We start from the raw sequence: 23014 nt of genomic DNA, 5'->3' as shown, positions 1-23014 counted from the left end.
ACTAGTCTGCACTCCCACCAACAATGGAGGAGGGTTCCTTTCTCCCCACAACCCCGCCAACATTTGTTATTGTGTGATTTCTTGATAGCAGCCATTCTTTGTGGGGTGAGGTGGAATCTCAGTGTTGTTTTCATCTGCATCTCTCGAATGACCAGTGATGTGGAACATTTTTTCATATATTTTCTTGCTGCTTTCACTTCTTTGTATGAGAAATGTCTGTTCATTTCGGATGCCCATTTTTGGATCGGGTCTTTATATTTGGGGGGACTGATTGTTTTGAGTTCTTTATATATCCTTGATAATAGTCCTTTGTCTGAGGTACAGCTGGTAAAAATTTTTTCCCACATTGTAGATTGTCTCTTAGTTCTGCTAATGGTTTCTTTTGAAGTACAGAAGCTTTTTAGTAAGATGAGATCCCAGTTGTTGATTCTTTCTGCTAGTTCCCGTGCTACTGAGGATTTGTTCATAAAGTCTTTTCCTATACCAATGTCTTCCAGAGTTCTGCCTAACTTACTTTCCAGCAAGTTTAATGTTTCTGTTTTAATATTTAGATCTTTAATCCATTTGGATTTTAATTTAGTGCATGGCGAAAGATAAGGGTCTAATTTTAATCTGTGGCAGGTTGATATCCAGTTTTTCCAACACCATTTATTAAAGAGGCTATCTTTCCTCCACTGAGGATGGTGAGCTCCTTTGTCGAAGATGAGGTAGCTGAGTACATCTGCATTTGTTTTTGTGTCTTCCAGTCTGTTCCATTGATCCTCAGGCCTATTTCTTTGCCAGTACCATGCTGATTTTATCACAGTGGCTTTGTAGTATAGTTTCAAATTGGGAATTGTTACACCTGGTGCCATGTGACTGTTGCCTATAATGGCTTTTGCTATTCTAGGTCTCTTGTGGTTCCAAATGAATTTTTGGATTCTTTTTTCTAGTTCTGTGAAATATAGTGTTGGAATTTCAATTGGCATTGCATTGAATGTATATAGCAGTTTCGGTAGTATGGCCATTTTCACTATGTTGATTCTTCCTACCCAGGAGCAGGGGATATCTTTCCATTTTTTTATATCCTCTTCGATTTCTTTTTTCAGAGTGCTGTAGTTTTCAGTGTAGAGATCTTTTGTTTCTTTTGTTAGATTGATTCCTAGATACTTCATTTTTTTGGATGCTATTGTAAAAGGAATTTTTTCCCTTATTTCTCTTTCTGTCTGTCTGTTATTTGTGTATAGAAAGGCTATTGATTTTTGGGTATTCACCTTGTATCCAGATACTTTACTGAATCTGTCAATTAAGTCTAGAAGTTTTTTGGTGGAGTTTTTTGGATCTTCAATGTAGAGTATCATATCATCAGCAAATAATGATAGTTTAACTTCTTCCTTTCCTATCTTTATTGCTTTAATTTCTTTCTCTTGTCTAATTGCTGTGGCTAATGTTTCCAGAACTATATTGAAGAGAAGTGGCGATAGTGGGCATCCTTGTCTTGTTCCTGATTTTAACATGAAGGTTTTCAGTTTTTGGCCATTCAATATGATGTTGGCTGATGGTTTTTCATAAATAGCCTTTATTAAATTGAGGTATAGACCATCTATTCCAATTTTTTGCAGGGTTTTTATCATGAATGGGTGTTGAATTTTATCAAATGCTTTTTCTGCATCTATTGAGAGGATCATATGGTTTTTGTCCTTGACTTTGTTAATATAATGTATTACATTCACTGACTTTCGTATGTTGAACCACCCTTGCATCTCTGGAATAAATCCGACTTGGTCATGATGGATGATCTTCTTAATAATCCTCTGTATTCTGTTTGCTAGTATCTTATTAAGGATTTTTGCATCTATATTCATTAAGGAGATTGGTCTGTAGTTCTCCTTTTTGGTTGTATCTTTCTCTGGTTTGGGAATCAGAGTGATACTTGCTTCCAGGAATGAATTTGGAAGTATAGCTTCTCTTTCAATTTCATTGAAAAGTTTGAAGAGTAATGGTAGTAGTTCTTCTCTAAATGTCTTGTAGAATTCAGCAGTGAATCCATCAGGGCCTGGGCTTTTCTTTGTTGGTAAGTTTTTAATTACATTTTCAATTTCACTGATTGTGATTGGGGTGTTTAAAATGTTTTTATCTTCTTCGTTCAACTTTGGTAATTCATAAGTATCTAGAAATCTGTTCATTTCTTCTGTGTTTTCCATTTTATTAGAGTACAGGTTCTCAAAATAGGTGTTCATGATCCTCTGGATTTCTTTCGGATCTGTTGTGACTTCGCCTTTTTCATTCCTAATTGCATGGATCTGAAGGCTCTTAATTTTTAAAAAAAGTTTTGAGGTACAATTGACATAAAGCACACTACAATGATGCAGAGTATACAATTTTATACACTCTGAATTATGTATACATCCATGCAACCATGAGCATATTCAAGATAATTAACACAGCCATCACTTTCTAAGTTTCCTTCTCTCATGCCCTACCCCTAGCCCAGGGCAATATTGACCAACTTTTTTTTTACAGTATGAATTTAAAAAATTTACATAAATGAAATTATAATGTATGTATCCATTTTTGTTTGGCTTCTTTCACTCAACTAATAAACATGAGATTCATCTATGTGGTATCTATCAGTGGATTATCCCTTTCTATTGAGTAATATTCCATTTCACAGATGTACCAATTTGTTTGACCATCCACCTGTTGATGGTCATTTGGAACTTGGGGGCCATTATAAATAAAGCATGTAAGAACATTTATGTATGAATCTTTGTTGGGTACCATGTATACTTTCTCTTGGGTAGACATTTAGAAGTAAAATGGTTGGGTTTTATGGTAGGAGTATGTTTAACTATGTAACTATCATACTGCTACAGTTAAAAAAACTATAGTAAAATATACACATAATATACACTTAAGTGTACAGTTCATACATACATGTCACATTTTGTTTATCCATTCATCTATGAATAAACACTTTTTTTTTTGAGACAGGATCTACGTATATGTCACTGTGCAGTAAAATCTGGCCTTGAACTTGGAATTCTTCTGCCTCTACATCCTAAGTACTGAGATACCAAGGGTGCATCAACCACACCCAGCCATCAGTGGACACTGAAGTTGCTTCCACTGTCTGGCTATTGTGAATAACAGCAATTATAACAAATATCTTTTCAAGACCTTGCTTTCAATTATCTGGGGCATATATCCTGAAGCAGAATTGTTGGGTCATGGTACTGTAATTCTATTTTTTGTTTTAAAGAATTTCCACAATGTTTTCCATGCAGCTGTTCCGTTTAATATTTTTTTTCTTTTCTTTTTTTTTTGGTACTGGGGATCGAATTTAGGATCTTGTGTTTGTGAGGCAGGCAGTTGAACCACTGAGCTAAATAATCCCCAGCCACCATTTAATATTTCTACCAACAACGTACAAGGTGTCTAATTTCTCCACATCCTCATGAACACATAGTCATCCTAATAACAGCTGTGAAGACCTATCTCACTGTAGTTTTGATTTGCATGTTTTTAATTAGCAATGTTGAATACCTTTTTGTTTTTTGGCTATTTGTGAATCTTTAAAGAAATGTCTATTTAAGTCTTCTTCCTATTTTTTACTGGGTTTTGTGTTGTTGATTTGTAGGTTTCTTACTAACTCACTGAGGCTGGGCTGAAATTTTCAGTCATCTTGCCTTAGGTGTGCACCATTATGCCCAGCTGGTATTTAATTTTCTTGATTCTATTAGAATTTACTGTATTTTTGTAACTAAGATGTATATACAATTTTATTTTTTCTAGATGTGCCAGTATAGAAACCTAAATGATCCACTTTTCCTACTAATTGAATGATTATTCTTTCACATTAAATTCTCCTGAATTCTACTATTTTTAGATACCTATCAGAGTTTCCAGATATTCAAAATTGTCCTGTCTTTTCCCCTTTTCCCCCCAGGACTGAGGACAGAACCCAGGGTTTCACACATTAGCCAAGCACTCTGGCACTAATCTGCATCTCCAGCCACTTAAACATCTTTTTAAAATTTTTATTTTGCGGCTCTCTGAGTTGCCCAGGCTAGGTTCGAATTTGTAATCTTCTTGCTTCAGCCTTTTGAGTAGATGTGCTTACAGGCATGCACTATCATGTTTGGCTTGCCCCAGTTTTCTTGACAATCAGGTGTTCCTACTTATCTGAAGATTAATATTTTCTTCAACACGGGGAAATTTTCTTAGTTCTATAAACAGTTTTCCCATTTTGCATTATTCTTGGGTGGATTAGCACCGCCCCCCCACAACGTGTGCCAGTTTTGAGAGTTTCTCTCCTTCAGTTAGTTGCCCAGGGTAGCCTTAAACTTGTAATCTTGCTGCTTCAGCCTCCCAAATAACTGGGATTACAGTTGTGTGTAATCATTCTGCTAACCTCTACTTTCTGCCTCGCTGGATTTTTCTTGACTTTCATGAAACATCTAATATTCAGTTCCACTCCTGTTTCTCATCTTGGCACTCATGCAGAACTCTCCAGGCAGAAATTTCATTTTGTCAAGAAAATAACTCTCAGAGCTTTATCATGGGAAAACTCCTAGAAACCCTTTACTTTATACTGTACATCCTAGGAAACTCAAAGGGACCCTTTGTGGATGACTCCAGGAGGCTGCATTCACAGCTCTCTGGACTTCTGCAACAGATGGCTGACTTTGGACTCAGCAGCCCATTATCAGATGATTCAAATTATGTGACAAGCATTTTTAAAATTTATCTTTTCAAATTCAGAACTCAAACTTTTTTTGGGGGGATCTTATTCACTCTGGTTCATCATAAGGCTCACAACTAACATATTTTCCACATATTCTTTTTTTTTTTTTCTTTTTTTTTTTGTACCAGGGATCAAACTCAGGACCCTGTACTTGAGAGGCAGACAACAGAACCACTGAGCTAAATCCCTGGCCCTCCATATTCATTTAAATACTTATTTGCCTGGCTCCTGAAGACATGATTTTCTTCTATTGCCAGAAGTTCTATGATTAATTACTATTCCAATATTGCTCAAGAGGCAAATCTTGTTCATTGTAGCTGCTGAACAGGTTGTATGGTTTATGAGCATTTAGTTGAAAATAGCTCCCACATGGATCTAATTCCTAATTCTGTTTTGCTTCTTTCTTTTGGCTTACTCACTTACAGAATCATGCATACTCTTTCATGAATTTCCCAAATTTTCAGTCTTCTCACAGCATCCTAACCTGTTTTTTATATTTTACTAATGTATTTTTCATATAACTTTATTGGCATTTCAATATAAATTTTGGGACAAAAATGTAAAAGTAAGTGCTAGATCTGCAATCTTAGACTACAAATCTGAACCTTCTTTAAAAAAATAGTGAATTTATTCAGTGCTTGATTTCATTTACTATTAGTGCAGTAGGTTCAACTGCCCTCTGCGCCTGAGTGTTCAGGACTAACAAGTATTCTCACCGAGGAGCTGTTGTTCACTATTACAATTTTACTTAAAATGTATTGTACTGGGCTGGTGATTTAGCTCAGCAGTTTGGTGGCCTGCCTTGCAAGCGCAAGGACCCGAGTTCAATCCCCAGTACCAAAAAAACACAAAAAAATGTATTGTACTTATTAAGACAATGTATGCAAAAAGCTTACCACAGAACTTGGAATATGGCATAGTAAATGCTTAAAGAATACATTTAAGTACTAAGAAGAACTGAGTGAGGAAAGGGAGAAGAAAACTTTAAGAAAAGGGTTAGGATATTTATACAAAAGGAAGAACGGCAAAACAACATTCTTGAAAGAGTTCAATACCATAGATCTGTTTACTGACTATTCATGAACTTTCCTAAAGTTCTTAATACTTGCTGAGTACTGAATGTGAATAGTTAAGCTGAGAGTATAATGGATAAGAATAAGTCATTTATTTAATGTAAGCCTAGGCAGGATTATAAAGGCAAATTTAATCAACTGCCTACTACAGTGATGGCAAACCTTTCATAGCTTTCAATGATACAAACAGAAAGTTGTGACCTATGTGCCACAGGTTTGCCACCAATGATCTAGTCCTTTTTTTTTTTCTTTTTTTTGGTACCAGGGATTGAACTCAGGGCCTAGTGCTTGCAAGGCAAGCAGCGGCACCACTGAGTTAAATCTCTGGCCTCCTAGTAGTTCTTTAATTATAATCATTTTGTATTTCTAAAGTGGCTCATCTGTTTTTATTGCTTTTTAAAAGGGAAAATTTTAAAATTTAATGGTAGTATTTTTGAGTTTAAGGATTCCTCAGGCTACTTTATAAATATGGAAAAGCTAGGTTACCCTCATCCTTTAGTCTTAGAACTCTGAAAAGTGACCTGTTAACGCCCCCAATTTTATTTAGTGAAGCCACAAACTCACACAATTACTAAGTTTAGCAGAGCCTGAATGGAGCAAGAATACTGTGGAGAAGAGAGGGGGAAAAGCCTAGACCTTGAGGATGCATTTCCCCCTTCTGCTTATAAGTACAGGAATAAAGAATTCATTTCAGATCCACTGTGGATATGATGTCTGCCACACACAAACTGTGATGTAACAGGCCACCTGAAAGACAGGATTTCTATCCATAGACAATGTGCATATAATTTCACCTTATAGTCCCCCTTTAAGGGAGCACCCATGGAAAGACTGCTTAGAAATTTACCATCTAGATATGGGGACAATAATGTTAATTCTATTCTACATATTAGAAAAGAAACAGTAGGAAAATGGAATTTAATTAGGCAGTAATTCTATAAAATGAATAATCTAGAGTCTATTTTATTACAACTACTTCTTCTCTGTGGAAGAAAGGGCAGGAAAAATATGCATGAATGAATTTCTGATAATACACGATTCCTTTATTTCCTAAGTAAGATCAAAATCTATAGGCTAGTAAGTAGCAACTCTGTTAGTTTTTTTATTATGGTTTATTATGCAAGAATTCTTATTCTGGGGAGGGTATAATTCTTTTATAATTTTTTTTAATCAAAAGGGCATTTTTGGAACACTGAACAATAGTTGTACTTTTCTGTTGTCTTAGAAAAAAATTACTCTGATCAGTTGATTTAGAATTTAAAAAAAAATAAATGTTAAAAGCCAACCTTCACATTAAAAAAGCAGTGATGTGGGCTAGGGATTTAGCTCATTGGTTCCACCGCCTGTCTCCTAGTGCAAGGTCTCAAGTTTGATCCCCGGTAGCACCCCCTCCCCAAAAGTAGCGATGCCTATGGATACATTACTTATTAGGTCTCTGGTCTCTTGACAATATCTATTGTACTTGAGGATTAGAGGTCATCTATAATTCTGTAGACTTCACTGCTTTGAATGTTTCTTCCATTGTATGCTGTTACAGTAATGATACTAATAATCAACAATAAGAAGTTGTGCAGACAAGAGGAAAAATATCAAGCATACTGAAAACTCAACATTAGTAACAGAATGGAGATTTCTTAAGAGGTAAGAAAGATTACCTGAAATATATTATTAAATAAAAACAAGGCTCAAGTCTTGAAACTATCTCATTCTTAACTAACAGACTTAATGGTCATTAATGTTTGGTAGGTGGGTTGAACTGTCAAATCTGACAATGTAATTTGTTTTTTCTTTGTTTTTTGGTACCGGACTAAACTCAGGACCTGTGCTTGCAAGGCAGGTGCAGAGCCACTGAGCTAAATCCACAGCCCATGACAATATAATTTGTTTTGGTTAGGAAATACAGATTTTGGAATCAATTATGTCTTTCCCATTCTTGCTTGAAATGGACGCTTCCATCTGCATGGCCTCTGAGTGTAAAATGGTAACATTAATTTTCAATAACTACTCCTGAAACAGACAAATAGCAATACGATGACATTAAAGATTGACTCACCACTGTCCTCTGTTTGTTGGGCAGGAAGACTCTAACAATAGGTTTTTGTGGTGACTTGGGGTTGCTCCGTGATACATCTGTAGGATTTTGAAAAACTGAAAGAGATGAAGGTAGCACTGAAAGGCTAGAAGAGGAAGAAGATGTAACGGTGTCCATTGATGCAGAGCTAGAAACAGAAAAATCAGTTCCATTCCCGAGGGATTCCAATAACTGCTGTTCTCTTTGTTGGAGGGCATCTAGCTTGCTGGTGTATTCTTCATAGGCCTATAAAATAAAGTAGACTAACATTGAATCTTTAATTTGTCCTGGCATTAACAAAAGAAATTATGATATTTCAGTCTTTGATTATAATTTTCTTATAATCAAGCTAGCAGAGTTTTAAGTTAGAGGTTATAAAGTACTGAAAATACCATTAATTAATACTACATTCCACTAAAACCTTACATATAGGTGACATCTAGATGGTCCCTGAATATTAATTTAAAAAGCATAGTATTTTCTAAGTTTCTGATCCATTAATAATTTACCAAACCATATGTCTAGCATGAGACAAAATAATATACTATATCAAGGATAAATGTATCCTTTTCTACTAAATTTTATTTTCTGGAAAAGTTGTAGGCACGAAACCAGCCATGGTGCTGTACTCTTGTACCCAGCACTGGGGAGGCTAAGGCAGGAGGATTCTGAGTTCAATGCCAGCCTGAGCTACATAAGAAGTTCCAGGCCAGCCCTGACTACAGAGCAAGATTCTGTCCAAAAAAAAGAGTTGTAAACATATAAAGTTCTCTCCCTCTCTCTGAACATTAGTAAGAGTCTGAAAAGGAGATGTATTAGGAAAGACAAGACTATGGTCTATAGTGTCATAGCTCACTGTTAGCACTAAAACTTCCTCAAAAGGGTTTAGAAGATGTGTTAACTGCTACCTTCTTTCTGAAATAGCTGTTAGTTAAAATATTTTATTTTTAAAACACACACACACACACACACACACATTTTTTTCCACTACAAATCTGCTTAAAGAATAAGAACCTACCTGGCAAGCACAAGGTCCTGAGTTCAATCCCCAGTATCAAAAACAAAATGAAATAAAATGTGGCTTCCAATCCACAGTCAGGAAATTCTAGGGGAACTATCCATCAGGGCATCCTCACAGAAGTTTCATTTGAAGCCGGGTGTGGTGGCACATGCCCGTAATCCCAGCACTTGGGAGGCTGAGGCAGAAGGATTGCTATGAGTTGGAGACCAGCATGGGCTACATAGTGAGTTCCAGGTCAGTCTCAACTACATAGTGAGACCCTGTCTCAAAAAACCCACGCCCAAAAAAGAAGAAGAAGTTTCATTTGACTATGGGTATATGGCCAAATGACCATCCAAGATACCAAACTCCAAAGGAACAGAGTGGTGACGCTGAAAGCACACAGATGGAATGTGTGGAATATGTGTCCATAGTTCTTTTTTTTTTTTTTTGGTATTGGGGATCAAACGCAGGACCTTGTGCTTGCCAGGCAGGTGTGGCACCACTGAGCTAAATCCCCAGCCCACCATAGTTCTTTAAGACAGTGCCAATCCCTTCACTCATGGCAGACATCCCAGACAGATGTAATCTCCTACCATCCCAGACAGATGTAATACTAAAATGTTAATGAAAGGCCACAAGGAAAAGTTTAATATGATTTTAATAATAAAAGTTTAATACAGATTTTAATATGGCATTTCCTGTCCATCAGCAAGTTTATAATTAGGGTATGGAGAAGCAGAGGGCTGTATTTTAATTTACACTGTGTGTATGTAGTACACATGAGAAATAAACTCCACTCTTGACATCAGAAAGGTGAGGAAGGAGTGGGGCCAAGAATGGCTGGTACTTGGATGGAGGAAATGGGAGAATCCTTTGCACAGGAGTAATATGTAGCAAAATAAGGAAGTGGAAACATACTTAAGACAGAGGAAAAACTATAGACTAATTGAGCAAAATGCTATATAATACATGGGACTGAGTAAGGGATCAAATGTGCATGTAGAATTTAAATGAAGAACAGGTATGCAGTGGAACAAGACTCAAATGGAGGTAAGGGAACAGGTTGCAGAGTGGATACGACATGCTATAAAGTGCAGACTTCATTCTGCAAGCAAAGGAGAATTATCAAAGGTAGAGAAGAATGAAAGAGAAATTTAATTTCAATAAAGACCACAGAGCTCTGATGTGCTGTATCTTTCCACATTACTTTGAGGAAGCATAAAAAAGGAAAATACTAAAATGAAGTACTGAGGTAAGGAACCTAAACTGCATCAAAATGCCCTCTCCTTCCTTACAACCTATAAACCATCCTCTGATCTTAAACTGTTGCATTAGCATAGTAGGGTATTATAAATAAATCAATTCAATTTTTTTCTGAGCTGTGATTTTGTTTAGCTTTCATTTCCAATGACTAATTATGGTATCTCTCTAAACATGATTCATTTATCAAGTCTTTAATCATTCAATAAACATACACTGAGGGCCAGGCATTTAGCTCAGTGGTTCTGCTGCCTGCCTTGCAAGCACGAGGGCCCAAGTTAGATCCCCAGTATCAAAAAAATAAATTAATAAAAAAAAATACATTGAGCATACAAATGCCCAGCACTGTGTAGGGCTCTCATTTAAAGACTGATCCACTTTTCACCCTCTGAAGGTTATAAATATGCAGTCTAGGAAACAAATTCCTGTTCGCATAATCAAATATTCTTATTTACATTCATCTGGGCAAGTACATTTACTATATAAAATTAGCCTCAGGAAAGTTAACTGAAACAATGAATTTCCCAAATGTTATTTTCTTATCAAAATATTAGCTTTTTGAAAATACGCTGGCTCCTCCCTTATGGATTACTAGCATTTCGCTGCATTTATCAACGCTATTTGTCAAGAACAAATGCATGCTTATTCTATCCCCTCATCCTCTTAACTGCAGTCTACCAAGGCACTTGGCTTATCTTACCTCCTTATCCTTTCTACATTCCGTGTGAATTCTGATTATTCTTTTAGTACTCCTCCCTTAGAGCTAACAAATCCTACTGTAAGGGTATTTATTTCCACCCTATCTTCAAGACTTAAGAGACACACACAACACAATCTTTACAATCTGTAACTTTTCATATCCCTGCACCACACACTTACTCCAGCTTGTTAAATAAATAAACATATCATTGTCACATTAATCTGTTCAGGTCAGCATTAGTCCATTTCTCAGATTTGAGCCATCATTATCTTCCTTCCTATACTGTCTAGCTCATCACTTCAATGATGCCCTTACTAACTAAAAATTTCAATTCTCTGGCAAAATTTTTTTTCTTTTCCCTTTTACGGAGACAGGGTCTTACTTTACTATGTAGCCTATGCTGCCCTTGAACTCATGATCATCCTGCAGTCTCCCTGGGACTTAAGAGACATGTAGTACCACTCCCAGTTTCTAGTACTTCTTGTTCTTTTATCAAAAAATTGCCAAATACCAACTTTAGGTAAATCCTTTTGTTCTTTTATTCCATTTTCCCCCCTCAAGCTACCCACACAATGCTAGAGAAAATTAAAAAACAAAACAAAACTAGGCCAGTTAGTTCCATTATCAATTCACAAACTCAGATTCATCTGATATTTCACAATGCTGTGTGAAATATTTTATGTATTTTTAACCACACAGCACATTCTTCACAATACTTATCCCAACCTCTTCTGTTTTTCTCTGGATCCCAACTTCATCCTCCAAACCTTATTAACTCTGAAAAAAAAATTACCTTTAAATTTACCCTAAATAAATTCATCAAATGTTTCTTTGCCTAAACAACTTTGCACATCTTTCCCCACCCCTCTGCTACTCTCAATTCAGGGGCAGCGCTAAGTGTGGCCTCTACTCTGGTGGCCCTGGCCCATCATCATATTCATTTTCTCTTAGATTTTTCAATTTTCCTTTTCCCCTGTTTCCTTAAATCTATAAATGTGAAAAAGTCAGTCCCACATAAACCCATATTTCAACCACCAAAAACAATAAAATTCCTTTGGGTCCTTCAAATGGTGCAGATAACCAAGTATTTCTCCAGGATTCAACTTTTCAAAACCCCTACTTCTCATCAAAGTTCTATTTATTTTTCAAAGTTTAACTCTAAGTTCTTCTTGATAAAAATCAAAATGTTATCCTTTCTTTTTATTCTAGAGACTACCACATTTTTATCCATAATAATTAGTAGTGAAAAAAAAGCACTAGTAATTCTTTCTGTGCTTGTTATTTTTATTTACTGGATTACTTGGCTGAGTTCTTGACATGATGCTCCTAACCTGTACAGCAGCTGAGAGCACAGATCACATCTTTTTTTTTTTTTAATAAAAAAAGGGACATTCTGAGAAGATTTAGTGTCATTTAAAGGACATTTCCCAAGTTTATCTACAAGTCCTACACTGATATTATCAAAATCCCAGTTTGCTTATTTTTATAGAAACCAACTGATCTTGAAATTCATATGGTAAGTAAAGGACTCAGAAAAAACAAAACAATCTTGAAAAAGCATTAAACTGAAGCATGTATACTTCTTTCAAAATTTACTAATAGCTGTAATAGTCAAGACAACTGACTTTCAACAATGGTGCGAAGATAAGTGAACAGGGAGAAAAATGGTTTTTTCAACAAATGATATTGATACAACTGGATAGTCACAGACAATACAATGAAGTTAAACTATTACCTAGTATCATATTCACGTTTACTCAAAATGGAGCATACACTCAAAGACAGGAACTATAAAACTCCTACAAGAAAACATGAACTCTTACAACTTAGTAACAGAAATACATATAAATCCTCATTTTATTTATTTTTTTATTTTTTGGTACCAGGGATTGAACTCGGGTCTTTGTGCTTGCAAGGCAGGTGGTGCAACCACTGAGCCAAATCCCCAGCCCTAAATCCTCATTTTAAAACAGGCAAAAGAGTTGACTTTTTTTAATGAAAGGTTTTTTTAAAAACATAAATAACTACTTACATGGTTTCCTAGTATCATTAATCATTAGGGAATTGCAAACTAAAACCAAACTGAGATACCAATCCATGCCTACTGGGATGGTTGTAATAAAAATAAAATGGAAAATAGTAAGTGTTGAGTCCATTGAGAAACTAGACCCCTCCCACATTGCTGGGGGTAATGTAATAGTACAAAGATTCAGCAGTTCCTCAAAAATGTAAGCATTACCTCAGTACCGTACAATTCTGTATCTAGGCATACAACCAAGAGAACTGACAAACATGTTTTCACAAAACCTGTACATGAATTTTCACTGCAGAATTACTAGTAATATCCAAAAGGTATAAATGGCCCAAATATTCATCAGTTGATAAAAGGATAATGGTGTTATCTCATGATGAAATATTTATCCACAAAGCAAAATGAAGCACTGATACATACTACATGATTAAACTCTGAAAATATTATGCTAAGTAAAAGCAACCAGTCAGTCATAAAAGACCACACAGTGTATGATTATATTTATAAAAAGTATCTATATAGACAAATTCATAGAGATGAAAAGTAAATCAATCATTTCTCCGAGCTAGAGGAAATGAATGCTAATGGATAAACATTTTTATTTTTGGGGGTAATGAAAATGTTTTGGAGTTAGATAGTGGCAATGATTATATACACTTTTTAAAAGTTGATCTGATGTGTATTATTTTTCAATTAAGAAGGAAAAAAAAAACTCAAGGGTCTACTTAATTTTAATATAAGGAAAAGGTAAAATAAAACTTTTATTTATTGTTTAGTTCACTAAATTTATCCTTACTCAGTAACATTATACTGACATGTAATTGCAATTTACTATGCAGCAAAAATGATTCAAGAGACTAATGTACAGTGTCTATTTACCTTTGTATAGGCAATTGCTTATGTTACTCCACTTTTAACATTTGTACTTGGGTAAATGCTTATGTATGTATGTATAGGAATGTCACCATGCAAGATGCTGCTGCTAGCTCAGGTTTTTTTTTAATGAAAGGTTTTTTTAAAAACATAAATAACTACTTACATGGTTTCCTAGTATCATTAATCATTAGGGAATTGCAAACTAAAACCAAACTGAGATACCAATCCATGCCTACTGGGATGGTTGTAATAAAAATAAAATGGAAAATAGTAAGTGTTGAGTCCATTGAGAAACTAGACCCCTCCCACATTGCTGGGGGTAATGTAATAGTACAAAGATTCAGCAGTTCCTCAAAAATGTAAGCATTACCTCAGTACCGTACAATTCTGTATCTAGGCATACAACCAAGAGAACTGACAAACATGTTTTCACAAAACCTGTACATGAATTTTCACTGCAGAATTACTAGTAATATCCAAAAGGTATAAATGGCCCAAATATTCATCAGTTGATAAAAGGATAATGGTGTTATCTCATGATGAAATATTTATCCACAAAGCAAAATGAAGCACTGATACATACTACATGATTAAACTCTGAAAATATTATGCTAAGTAAAAGCAACCAGTCAGTCATAAAAGACCACACAGTGTATGATTATATTTATAAAAAGTATCTATATAGACAAATTCATAGAGATGAAAAGTAAATCAATCATTTCTCCGAGCTAGAGGAAATGAATGCTAATGGATAAACATTTTTATTTTTGGGGGTAATGAAAATGTTTTGGAGTTAGATAGTGGCAATGATTATATACACTTTTTAAAAGTTGATCTGATGTGTATTATTTTTCAATTAAGAAGGAAAAAAAAAACTCAAGGGTCTACTTAATTTTAATATAAGGAAAAGGTAAAATAAAACTTTTATTTATTGTTTAGTTCACTAAATTTATCCTTACTCAGTAACATTATACTGACATGTAATTGCAATTTACTATGCAGCAAAAATGATTCAAGAGACTAATGTACAGTGTCTATTTACCTTTGTATAGGCAATTGCTTATGTTACTCCACTTTTAACATTTGTACTTGGGTAAATGCTTATGTATGTATGTATAGGAATGTCACCATGCAAGATGCTGCTGCTAGCTCAGGTACAGAGTATTAAAATTATTTTGTGAAGATTGGTGGTTATATTAAAACTATTGTGCCATTTTACCTCAAAAATAATTTATCCTTACTGATATGGGCATGGTGGCACATGCCTATAATCACAGCTGCTTGGGGGGCTGAGGCAGGAAGATCCTAAGTTCAGGGCTAGTCTGGGCAACTTAGTGAGACTTTGTGTCAAAATAAAATTTTAAAAAGGGCCACAGATGTAGATCAATAGTACAGCATTTGCCTGATATGCACAGGGCCCAGAGTTCAATCCTTAGTAATCCCTCATACATAATCATTCTTACTGAGCTCAACCTCACAGTATACAATTAAATCTTACCAACTGCCAGCACACACATATATAGTGAACTGCTCTACATTCTACAGGAGGCACCTAGCTTTGAGTACTCTTTACATTGCACAGTTGTTCAAATGACTCTGTATCATCTCGGCTCTACAATGACCAAGGGTCAGAGAAGCTGCCAACCATTGTAAGAATGCCATCATGTTGAAAGCACAGGCTCTGAATTCAAGATATCTTGTTTCAAATACTGGCTACACCATTCACACTCTATGATCTTGGCCACATGATTATTAAAACTTTCTGTGCCTTTGTTTCTTCATCTAGAAAACAAAAATAAGAAAAGTAAGTACAACTCAAAGGGAGGATTGAAGATTAAATAAGCTACTTTATGCTCACCTTAGTACCTGATACACAGCAAGTACTTAATAAATGTTAGGAGCTATTTTTGTCTTCATTAGACTGTAGGGGACCCATGAGGCAACCGGGACTCAACTGTCACACTAGATATGGAGAGTGATTCCCAAAGTACCCTCTCTTCAACTCTGAGCTCCAATATATTAGGTACAGAAAAAGAAATCTGCTATTAGGAAAGCACTTCACATTGAATCTTACACACAGAAAACACTCAGATTATTTGTTGATGAGGGGATAGGGGAAAATTGGAGAAAAAGAAAAAATTCTAGGGAACAACTTTTCAGGGAAAACAGACTGACTGAGAAGACCAATTTGAAATTCTTTTTAGAGTACTGTAGCTCATTTCATTACAGTTATATAGGGAATCAACAAGATGTTCACTATTATCTGTTAGTAAAAGAAAATCTTGAACAACTTAAAAGTTGGCTTTTAAATAACTGGCAAATGGAAAAAGAAAATAAAGAGGATTTCTAATTGTGATATAATTAATTTCTCTGTTTTGCTTCAAGGAAGAGAAAAAGTATCTCCTTACATAAACATCAAAGGGATTTCTGTTGAAACACCACAGATGAAATAACTACAGTGCAATTTCTACTTGTCAGTGTAAAGCTAATCAGAAAAATATTGTGAGAACTTGAAAAATTTAACTCTAGCCTCTTATTTAAAAAAACACAAGCAAAGCAATGACAGTGACCTCATTCTGGTCAATGAGATATAAAAGGGGAGATGTTTTTCGGGGAATTTCCTTTCAGCAAGAGAGTGTACAAAAGAACCTGTTTTCTGCTTTCTGCTCTGAGGACTTTCACAATGGAAAGATCCTCACATTGGCTGCAGTCTTGACAAAAAAGACAAATGAACTGCACAGATCCAATGAGAGCCTATAACTTCAGTGTACAACCAATATTACTATAATTCATTCCTTGCTTCTTTTTACATTAAGGGAAAATAAAATCCTTATTTGTTCTGGTAATATGTTACTGGGGCTTTTTTTTTTTTTTTGCAACTAAAAGCATTTAAATTTTTATAGATCTGAATTTATTCTCTAATTTTTCTGATCTTTCCTTTAATATTTTTATCTTAATTTTTATTGTGCTTTCTGAAACATTTATTTGCCTATACATACATACATACATACATATATACTTAAATCTGTGGACATACACATACACAAATTTTGTTTTTGAGACAAGGTCTCACTATGTGGTTCAGGATGACCTTGAACTCACTGTATAATCCAAACTGGCCTCAAACTTGTGGCAATCTTCCTGCCTCAGCCTAGCAAGCGCTGGGACTATAGGCATGCACTACCACATCCAGCCTCACACAGATTTTCTCCACTATAATAATTCTAATTTCTAAGAGCTTCTTTCTTGTTGTTACTTTTGCTTTTTCAGAGCTGTCAAGTAAGAATAGATTGCTATATCTTCTCTTAACCCTGATACTAAGTATAATCATTTTCAAGTTTTCTTCTGTTCTCTGCACTGTTTCTGAGTTCCTATGGTCATATTTGCTCTTCTTGTTCCTATTAAAAGCTTTCCTCAAATATAGTTATTCTTAGATATTCATTCATATTTAAGAGTTTAAAACTCTTAAAATGCCAATACTAACAGTAACAATCTGCAGATCCAGTGCAGTCCCTATCAAAATCCTGATGATGTGTTTATGGAAATGAAAAATCCTAAAATTTATATTAAGTTTCAAAGGACCCTGTATTGGACAGCTTTCCTGTTGCTAGGACAAAATACCTGACAACTGTCACTTATCAAAGGAGAGAGAGGTTTCAATTTGGCTCATAGTTTCAGAGTTTTTGGTCCATGACTGGCCAGTTAGGTACTATATTTTCTTTTTTTTTTACTTAACCTCTCTTTTTCTTCACCTATAAAATAATGATAACAAAAATTCCTACAACCTAGCATCTAGCTTAAAGTAACTGTAAGGATTAAATAATAAATATACTTACTTCATACAGTACCAAGCCAGAATAAACTAAAGGTTTGTGTTAATGATCAGTGTTCAAATAGTAAAAATCAGGAAGAGTGTGTGTACAGAGGAGGCAGTGAATCATTGTCATAGTGACACAGTGACTGATGCAAACGTGTTACACCTGAGAAGCAGAAAGTTCACAAGACAGAAATGACTGACAAACTGCTACTTATATGGGCTACTTCTGATTAGCAAGTATTTATCAGTTACTCATTAGTCCTTTGCTTGGCTTCCTTGGATATTAAAGGGAAAGAGACAGCATGCGATTCTAGAAAGCACACTAACTAGTTAGTATCCAAAAATAAGAATTCTAGTTCTAGTACTGATACTAACTAGCAGTGTGATCTAGGATCAGCCATATAAGAAGAGAGAGAGCCGGGTATGGTGGCGCATGCCTGTAATCCCAGCACTCGGGAGGCTGAGGCAGGAGGATCGCTGTGAGTTCGAGAACAGCATGGGCTACACAGTGAGTTCCAGGTCAGTCTCAACTACATAGTGAGACCCTGTCTCAAAAAAACCCCCCAAAAAAACAGAGAGAGAGAAGAGAGAGAGAGAAAAAAGAATGGTTTATGTTTTTTTTTTTTTTTTTTTTTGCAACAGAGTTTCACCCTATACTTTAGACTGGACTTGAATTTACTATGTAGCTTAGGCTATCCTCAAAATCACAGTGATCATCCTGCCTCAGCCTCCTGAGTGCTGGAATTATAGGCCTGTGCCACCACGCCCACCTAGATTCATTTTAGAAATGCAAACTTGCTTTCTCAGGAACTAGTAAATATTTGTCCTTTTAAAAGTAATTAGATTACTAAATCAGAAATTTAGTGAGGAATCTCTCAATCTGTGCTTTAAAAACTCTGTCATTTGGAGCCAAATGGTAACCTGATCATTAATAATTTAGGGTTATTTCCACCTATAACTAGTGATTATAGCTGAGCTATCCTTTATTATAGCAAAGAAGTGAAGGGTAGTGGTGAACAGTGTGGGCTGTAGAACCTGACTGCCTAGATTCCACAACAACTTGCTGGCTGTGAAACCTGATTGATGTCCAGAGGAAACTAAAGCCAAGGCTTATCTGTGATTACGACACTACCTACTATCTCATGGGATTGAGAACAATGATTAACTCTGAAAATTTACAATTGTGCTCCAGGCTTGACACAGCCTCAAGGTACTATTAGAAAAGGAAGGTAACTGTCCGGCTATTATAAAATTATAAACTTTATCTTTTATAAGGAACCAGAAACAAATTCTGATGGAACTTGTTCTAGAAAAGATATTTTACAAAACTGCCCCATTTTGCTATGGTAGCTAGTTTTGCTGATCACCAAACAATGTTCTCTCTCTCTCCCCGCTCTGTCTCTTTTCCTCTCCTCTCCCTCTCTCCCTCCCCTCTTTCCACCCTCCAGAGTAAAATTCTAAAGTTTACAGAGGACTTCTCCCTTACTTTCGATGTTTACCAAAGTACAAAAAAATGTGCATATATTATAATAAGTAAAACAAGACTAAGAAGTATAATAAAGGCAAACTAATTCTCTTTTAATATATTCCTAATCTTACCTAACTAAAATAGCTAAGATTACCAGTACAAATGCTTTTTTTTTTTTTTTTTTTTAATTGTACCGGGGATTGAACTTGGGACCTTGTGCTTGTGAAGCAGTCCACGGAACCACTGAACTAAATCCTGGGCCCCAGTACAAAAGCTTTTTTTTCTGGTACCGGGGATCAAACTCAGGTCCTTGTGCTTGCGAGGCAGGCAGTGGAACCACTGAGCTAAATCCCCAGCCCTACAAATGCTTTTTACAAATTACTTTTACCTTGTTTCAAAATGACTGCAAACATGATACTCAAAAGCTTACCTCCAGGTATATTGACGGTGGATTATGCTCTCCACCGAATTTGTCCAATAGGGCCTCTATGTGTTCCTGTGTCAACTTAATCATTTGTTTGATATTCCATACCTAAAAAATATTTTAAAAGAATTTAAATAAAGATCACTTAGTATATGAATTAGAACTTTTTTACATTATACAAAAATGACTTTATTTTCTCCCCCTACATACTACATAGCTAAACATTAAGACACTGCGTTCCAAATTTGCACTATGAAAAATCAACTTTCAAGCCATTTCAAGTTGTAGAGGTTTTGCCAGCAACTGACACAATCTGACACATACAGAGAGTAAATAAGTGGCAAAGGAAAACTGAGGGGCCCATAAAGCATGGAGTTTCAAATACAATAGAGAGAAGCAGAGTAAGGTAGGCTAGAGTATTGAAAAGAAGCAAATTTACACCAGACTAAAAATCATTCATAGTAACTGCTAGTTGACATGGCCAAGAAATTAAGTTGTCCACAGTTATACATCCTTTGTTAAGAATTAGAAAAATTTTAATGTAGATAATTACCCAGTATTCCTTAAAGTCTGGAACTTAAGAGATCATTTAGTACAGTGAAGTTTCCCCTTTTTATTATTAAACCTCTTTAACTTTTCTCCTAGTAGTGTAATTTTTTACTAGTATTACTATTTATTCTCAACTACAGGAAATTTAAATAATTCATGAGTATTCAGAATAAACCAAGAGAATCTGTTTTCACTTCTCCACAAATCTCAGGCCCTCCATCAAAAAGCAAATGCTGCAGGGGATTTAGCTCAGTGGTTCCACTGCCTGTCTAGAAAGCGCAAGGACCTGAGTTTGATGCCTGGTAACAAAACAAAAACAAAAAACCACAAAAAGCAAATGCTGCTCACAGTTCAAGTAAGCATCTTTTCACATTATCTTTAATGTATGCAAAATATATACATATATAAAAATATATTAATACTTTTTCACTAAATAACAATGCCTCAGAATTCTTTCCATATCAGTATCAATACTAATTTTTAATGGTTGTATTAAATTTATGGTTAAATTGAATGGTTGTGTTAAATTAAACTAAGGAAACATTAACTTCATATTTTATGTCATTAATAATTTCAGTAGTCTCTAAGCTTCAGTGATTACTAGCGGTTAGGTGACATAGATAATTTTAAGGAATCAATATCCAGATCCTCAACCTCCTTTTGTACTCTTCCTAACTCATCTGTTTGAGAACTAGTTTTTCTTGCCTATCTTCTCCTTTAAAAATCATCATTTTCCACTTTATAAAAGGCAAAGTTCTTATCCTTCTCAAATATGACAAGATATACTATTCTGAGATATATAAACTCCAAAGTACCCAACAAGGAGACAATTAAAAGAAAAGAGAAATCCTTTGGAAAAAAAAAAAGATATAAATTAAAAGTAGGACCTTATTTTATCAGCGAAACAAATTTCTGCAAGTTTCAGGACTTATTCATTTATCCAGCTGGCCTTTATAGAATTCCAAAGTCTAGTGGTTATAATAGGGGCATTTACTAACATGTTTGTTTTAAGACATATAAAAAGTTAGATTTTTTTTTTCTGGTAAAAATTTCAGCTGAAAATGAGAACTGCCTTGCAGATAATATTATGATAGATATTATCTATAAACTAAGTGATATTAATCTGCAGTGTTAAGGTTTAACCAAAAAATATACTTAACACAAATATAACACATAGGGCCAGGGATTTAGCTCAATGGTTCTACTGCTTGCCTCACAAGAGCAAGGTCCCGAGTTTGATCCCTGGTACGGAAAACAAAACAAACAAATATAACACATAGTAGAAAGTATGGCCTTTTAAACTACTTATAGTCATAATAAAAGGATGTGATGCCAAGGACATGCACTTGTAGTCTCAGCACAGGAAGACACCAATTTAAGTGAAAAGAAATGACAAAGGGAGGAAATTACAATTTATAGAGGGAAATAAATGCGCCAAAAGTGTCTCAAGACTGTTGGTTTATTATATTTTTAAGGGATATTTGGATTGTTTAATTTCTCTCAACCTCAAACAGTATTTCAGTGAATGATGCTGAACTGCTTTCTGGAGAAAAACTAAAAGTTTTCCTTTTTGATCTCTAGGTACAAGATTCCTGGATTGAAATATATAAATATATACAGACATATTGATCTATATAGTTTTTTCTTTTCTGTTTTTTTTTTTTGTGGTGCTGGCGATTGAACTCAGTGCCTCACAAATAATAAAGAAGTGCTTTACCTCTGAGCCACACCTCAGGTTTAACCAAAAAATATACTTAACACAAATATAACACATAGGGCCAGGGATTTAGCTCAGTGGTTCCACCAACTGCCTTGCAAGCACAAGGACCTGAGTTTGATCCCTCCCCATTAAAAAAAAAAAAAAAAAAAAAAAAAAAAAAAAAAAAAAAAAAAAAAAAAAAAAAAAAAAAAAAAAAAAAAAAAAAAAAAAAAAAAAAAAAAAAAAAAAAAAAAAAAAAAAAAAAAAAAAAAGCTTTTGTACTGGGGCCGGGGATTTAGCTGAGTGGTTCTGCTGCCTGCTTTCTTTTTCATGTCTATATCCAACTTTGTATATATACCTGTACTGTAGAGCTGGCTGTGGTAGTCATACCTATAATCCTAGCTATCTGGGAAGCTGAGGCAGGAAGACTGCAAGTTCACGACTAGCCTGTGCAACTTAATAAGACCCTGCCTCAAAAATATTTTTAAAACAATTTAACAAAGGGCTATGGATGTAGTGGAGTGCAAATGTCCTGGGTTCAATCCTCAGTACTTCAAAACGAAAACTAAACTATAACCAGAGATCACGTGTCAGTCTTTTATTGAAAACTAATCTCAAGTAAAAATCACTACTGATCCCAGTGGATCCCAAGGAAAAATCACCCAGGTCCTTACAGAAGTGTAGAAGATATTACATGATTTGGCTCTGCTATGTGCTTATCCCCATCTTCTACTCAGACTCCTCTCTCTAATTACTCTTGGCCAAATTGAATGAGCCAAGTATCCCAGGGCAGGATCTTTGTATTTACTATTCCTTCTGCCTAGAATGCTCTTCCTCTAAGGTTTCTACAAGATTTGCTACCCTACCAAGTTCACTCATCTTTCTACTTCAGTTTCACCTGATCAATGAAGCATCCTCTGACCACTTATTTAGGTTGATACCAACTGCCTCTATCCCTTCCAATCCCCAGCAGTACACAGAAGCAATTTCTGGTCCTCTCTGTTGATTTTCTTTGTTCTGTATCACATACTGTATATATTTTACTTGTTTATGTTGTTAACAGCATGCAACCTTTCCAATTCCCAATAGAATGAAATTCAGAAGGACAGAGATTATTTATATCTATATCTATCTATGACAGAGAGAGAGAGAGAGAGGGAGAGAGAGAGGGAGAGAGAAATAGAGGGGGGATGTGAAAAAATGTATACACACTCCAGGAAAGAAAAATAGCATAATTTTATAATATATAGTATATTATATATAATAATATACATTATAATATGCAATAGTATATATATGTGTGTGTGTGTGTGTAT

General features: G+C 35.1%; 1 protein-coding gene across 7 annotated transcripts in view; it reads right to left on the bottom strand.

The window, feature by feature from the left end:
- Braf (B-Raf proto-oncogene, serine/threonine kinase) overlaps nt 1–23014 on the bottom strand; it is a 158761-nt gene that overhangs the window by 81897 nt on the left and 53850 nt on the right. For 6 of the 7 annotated variants that reach the window (XM_033764498.1, XM_033764500.1, XM_033764502.1 and 3 more), the window contains exons 2-3: nt 19457–19558; nt 7853–8116 (exon numbers count right to left, since the gene is read on the bottom strand). In XM_033764498.1, the coding sequence (XP_033620389.1) occupies nt 7853–8116; nt 19457–19558 (366 nt within the window). Of the gene's footprint in view, nt 1–7852; nt 8117–15386; nt 15524–19456; nt 19559–23014 lie in introns of those variants that run through there. The other variant, XM_033764499.1, reaches the window with a different exon arrangement.

This window comes from Fukomys damarensis, unplaced genomic scaffold (assembly GCF_012274545.1).
Source record: "Fukomys damarensis isolate Sample0158 unplaced genomic scaffold, DMR_v1.0_HiC HiC_scaffold_16, whole genome shotgun sequence".
In the NCBI taxonomy this organism is placed as follows: Eukaryota; Metazoa; Chordata; class Mammalia; order Rodentia; family Bathyergidae; genus Fukomys; species Fukomys damarensis.
This window is presented reverse-complemented; position numbering and strand designations above follow the sequence as displayed.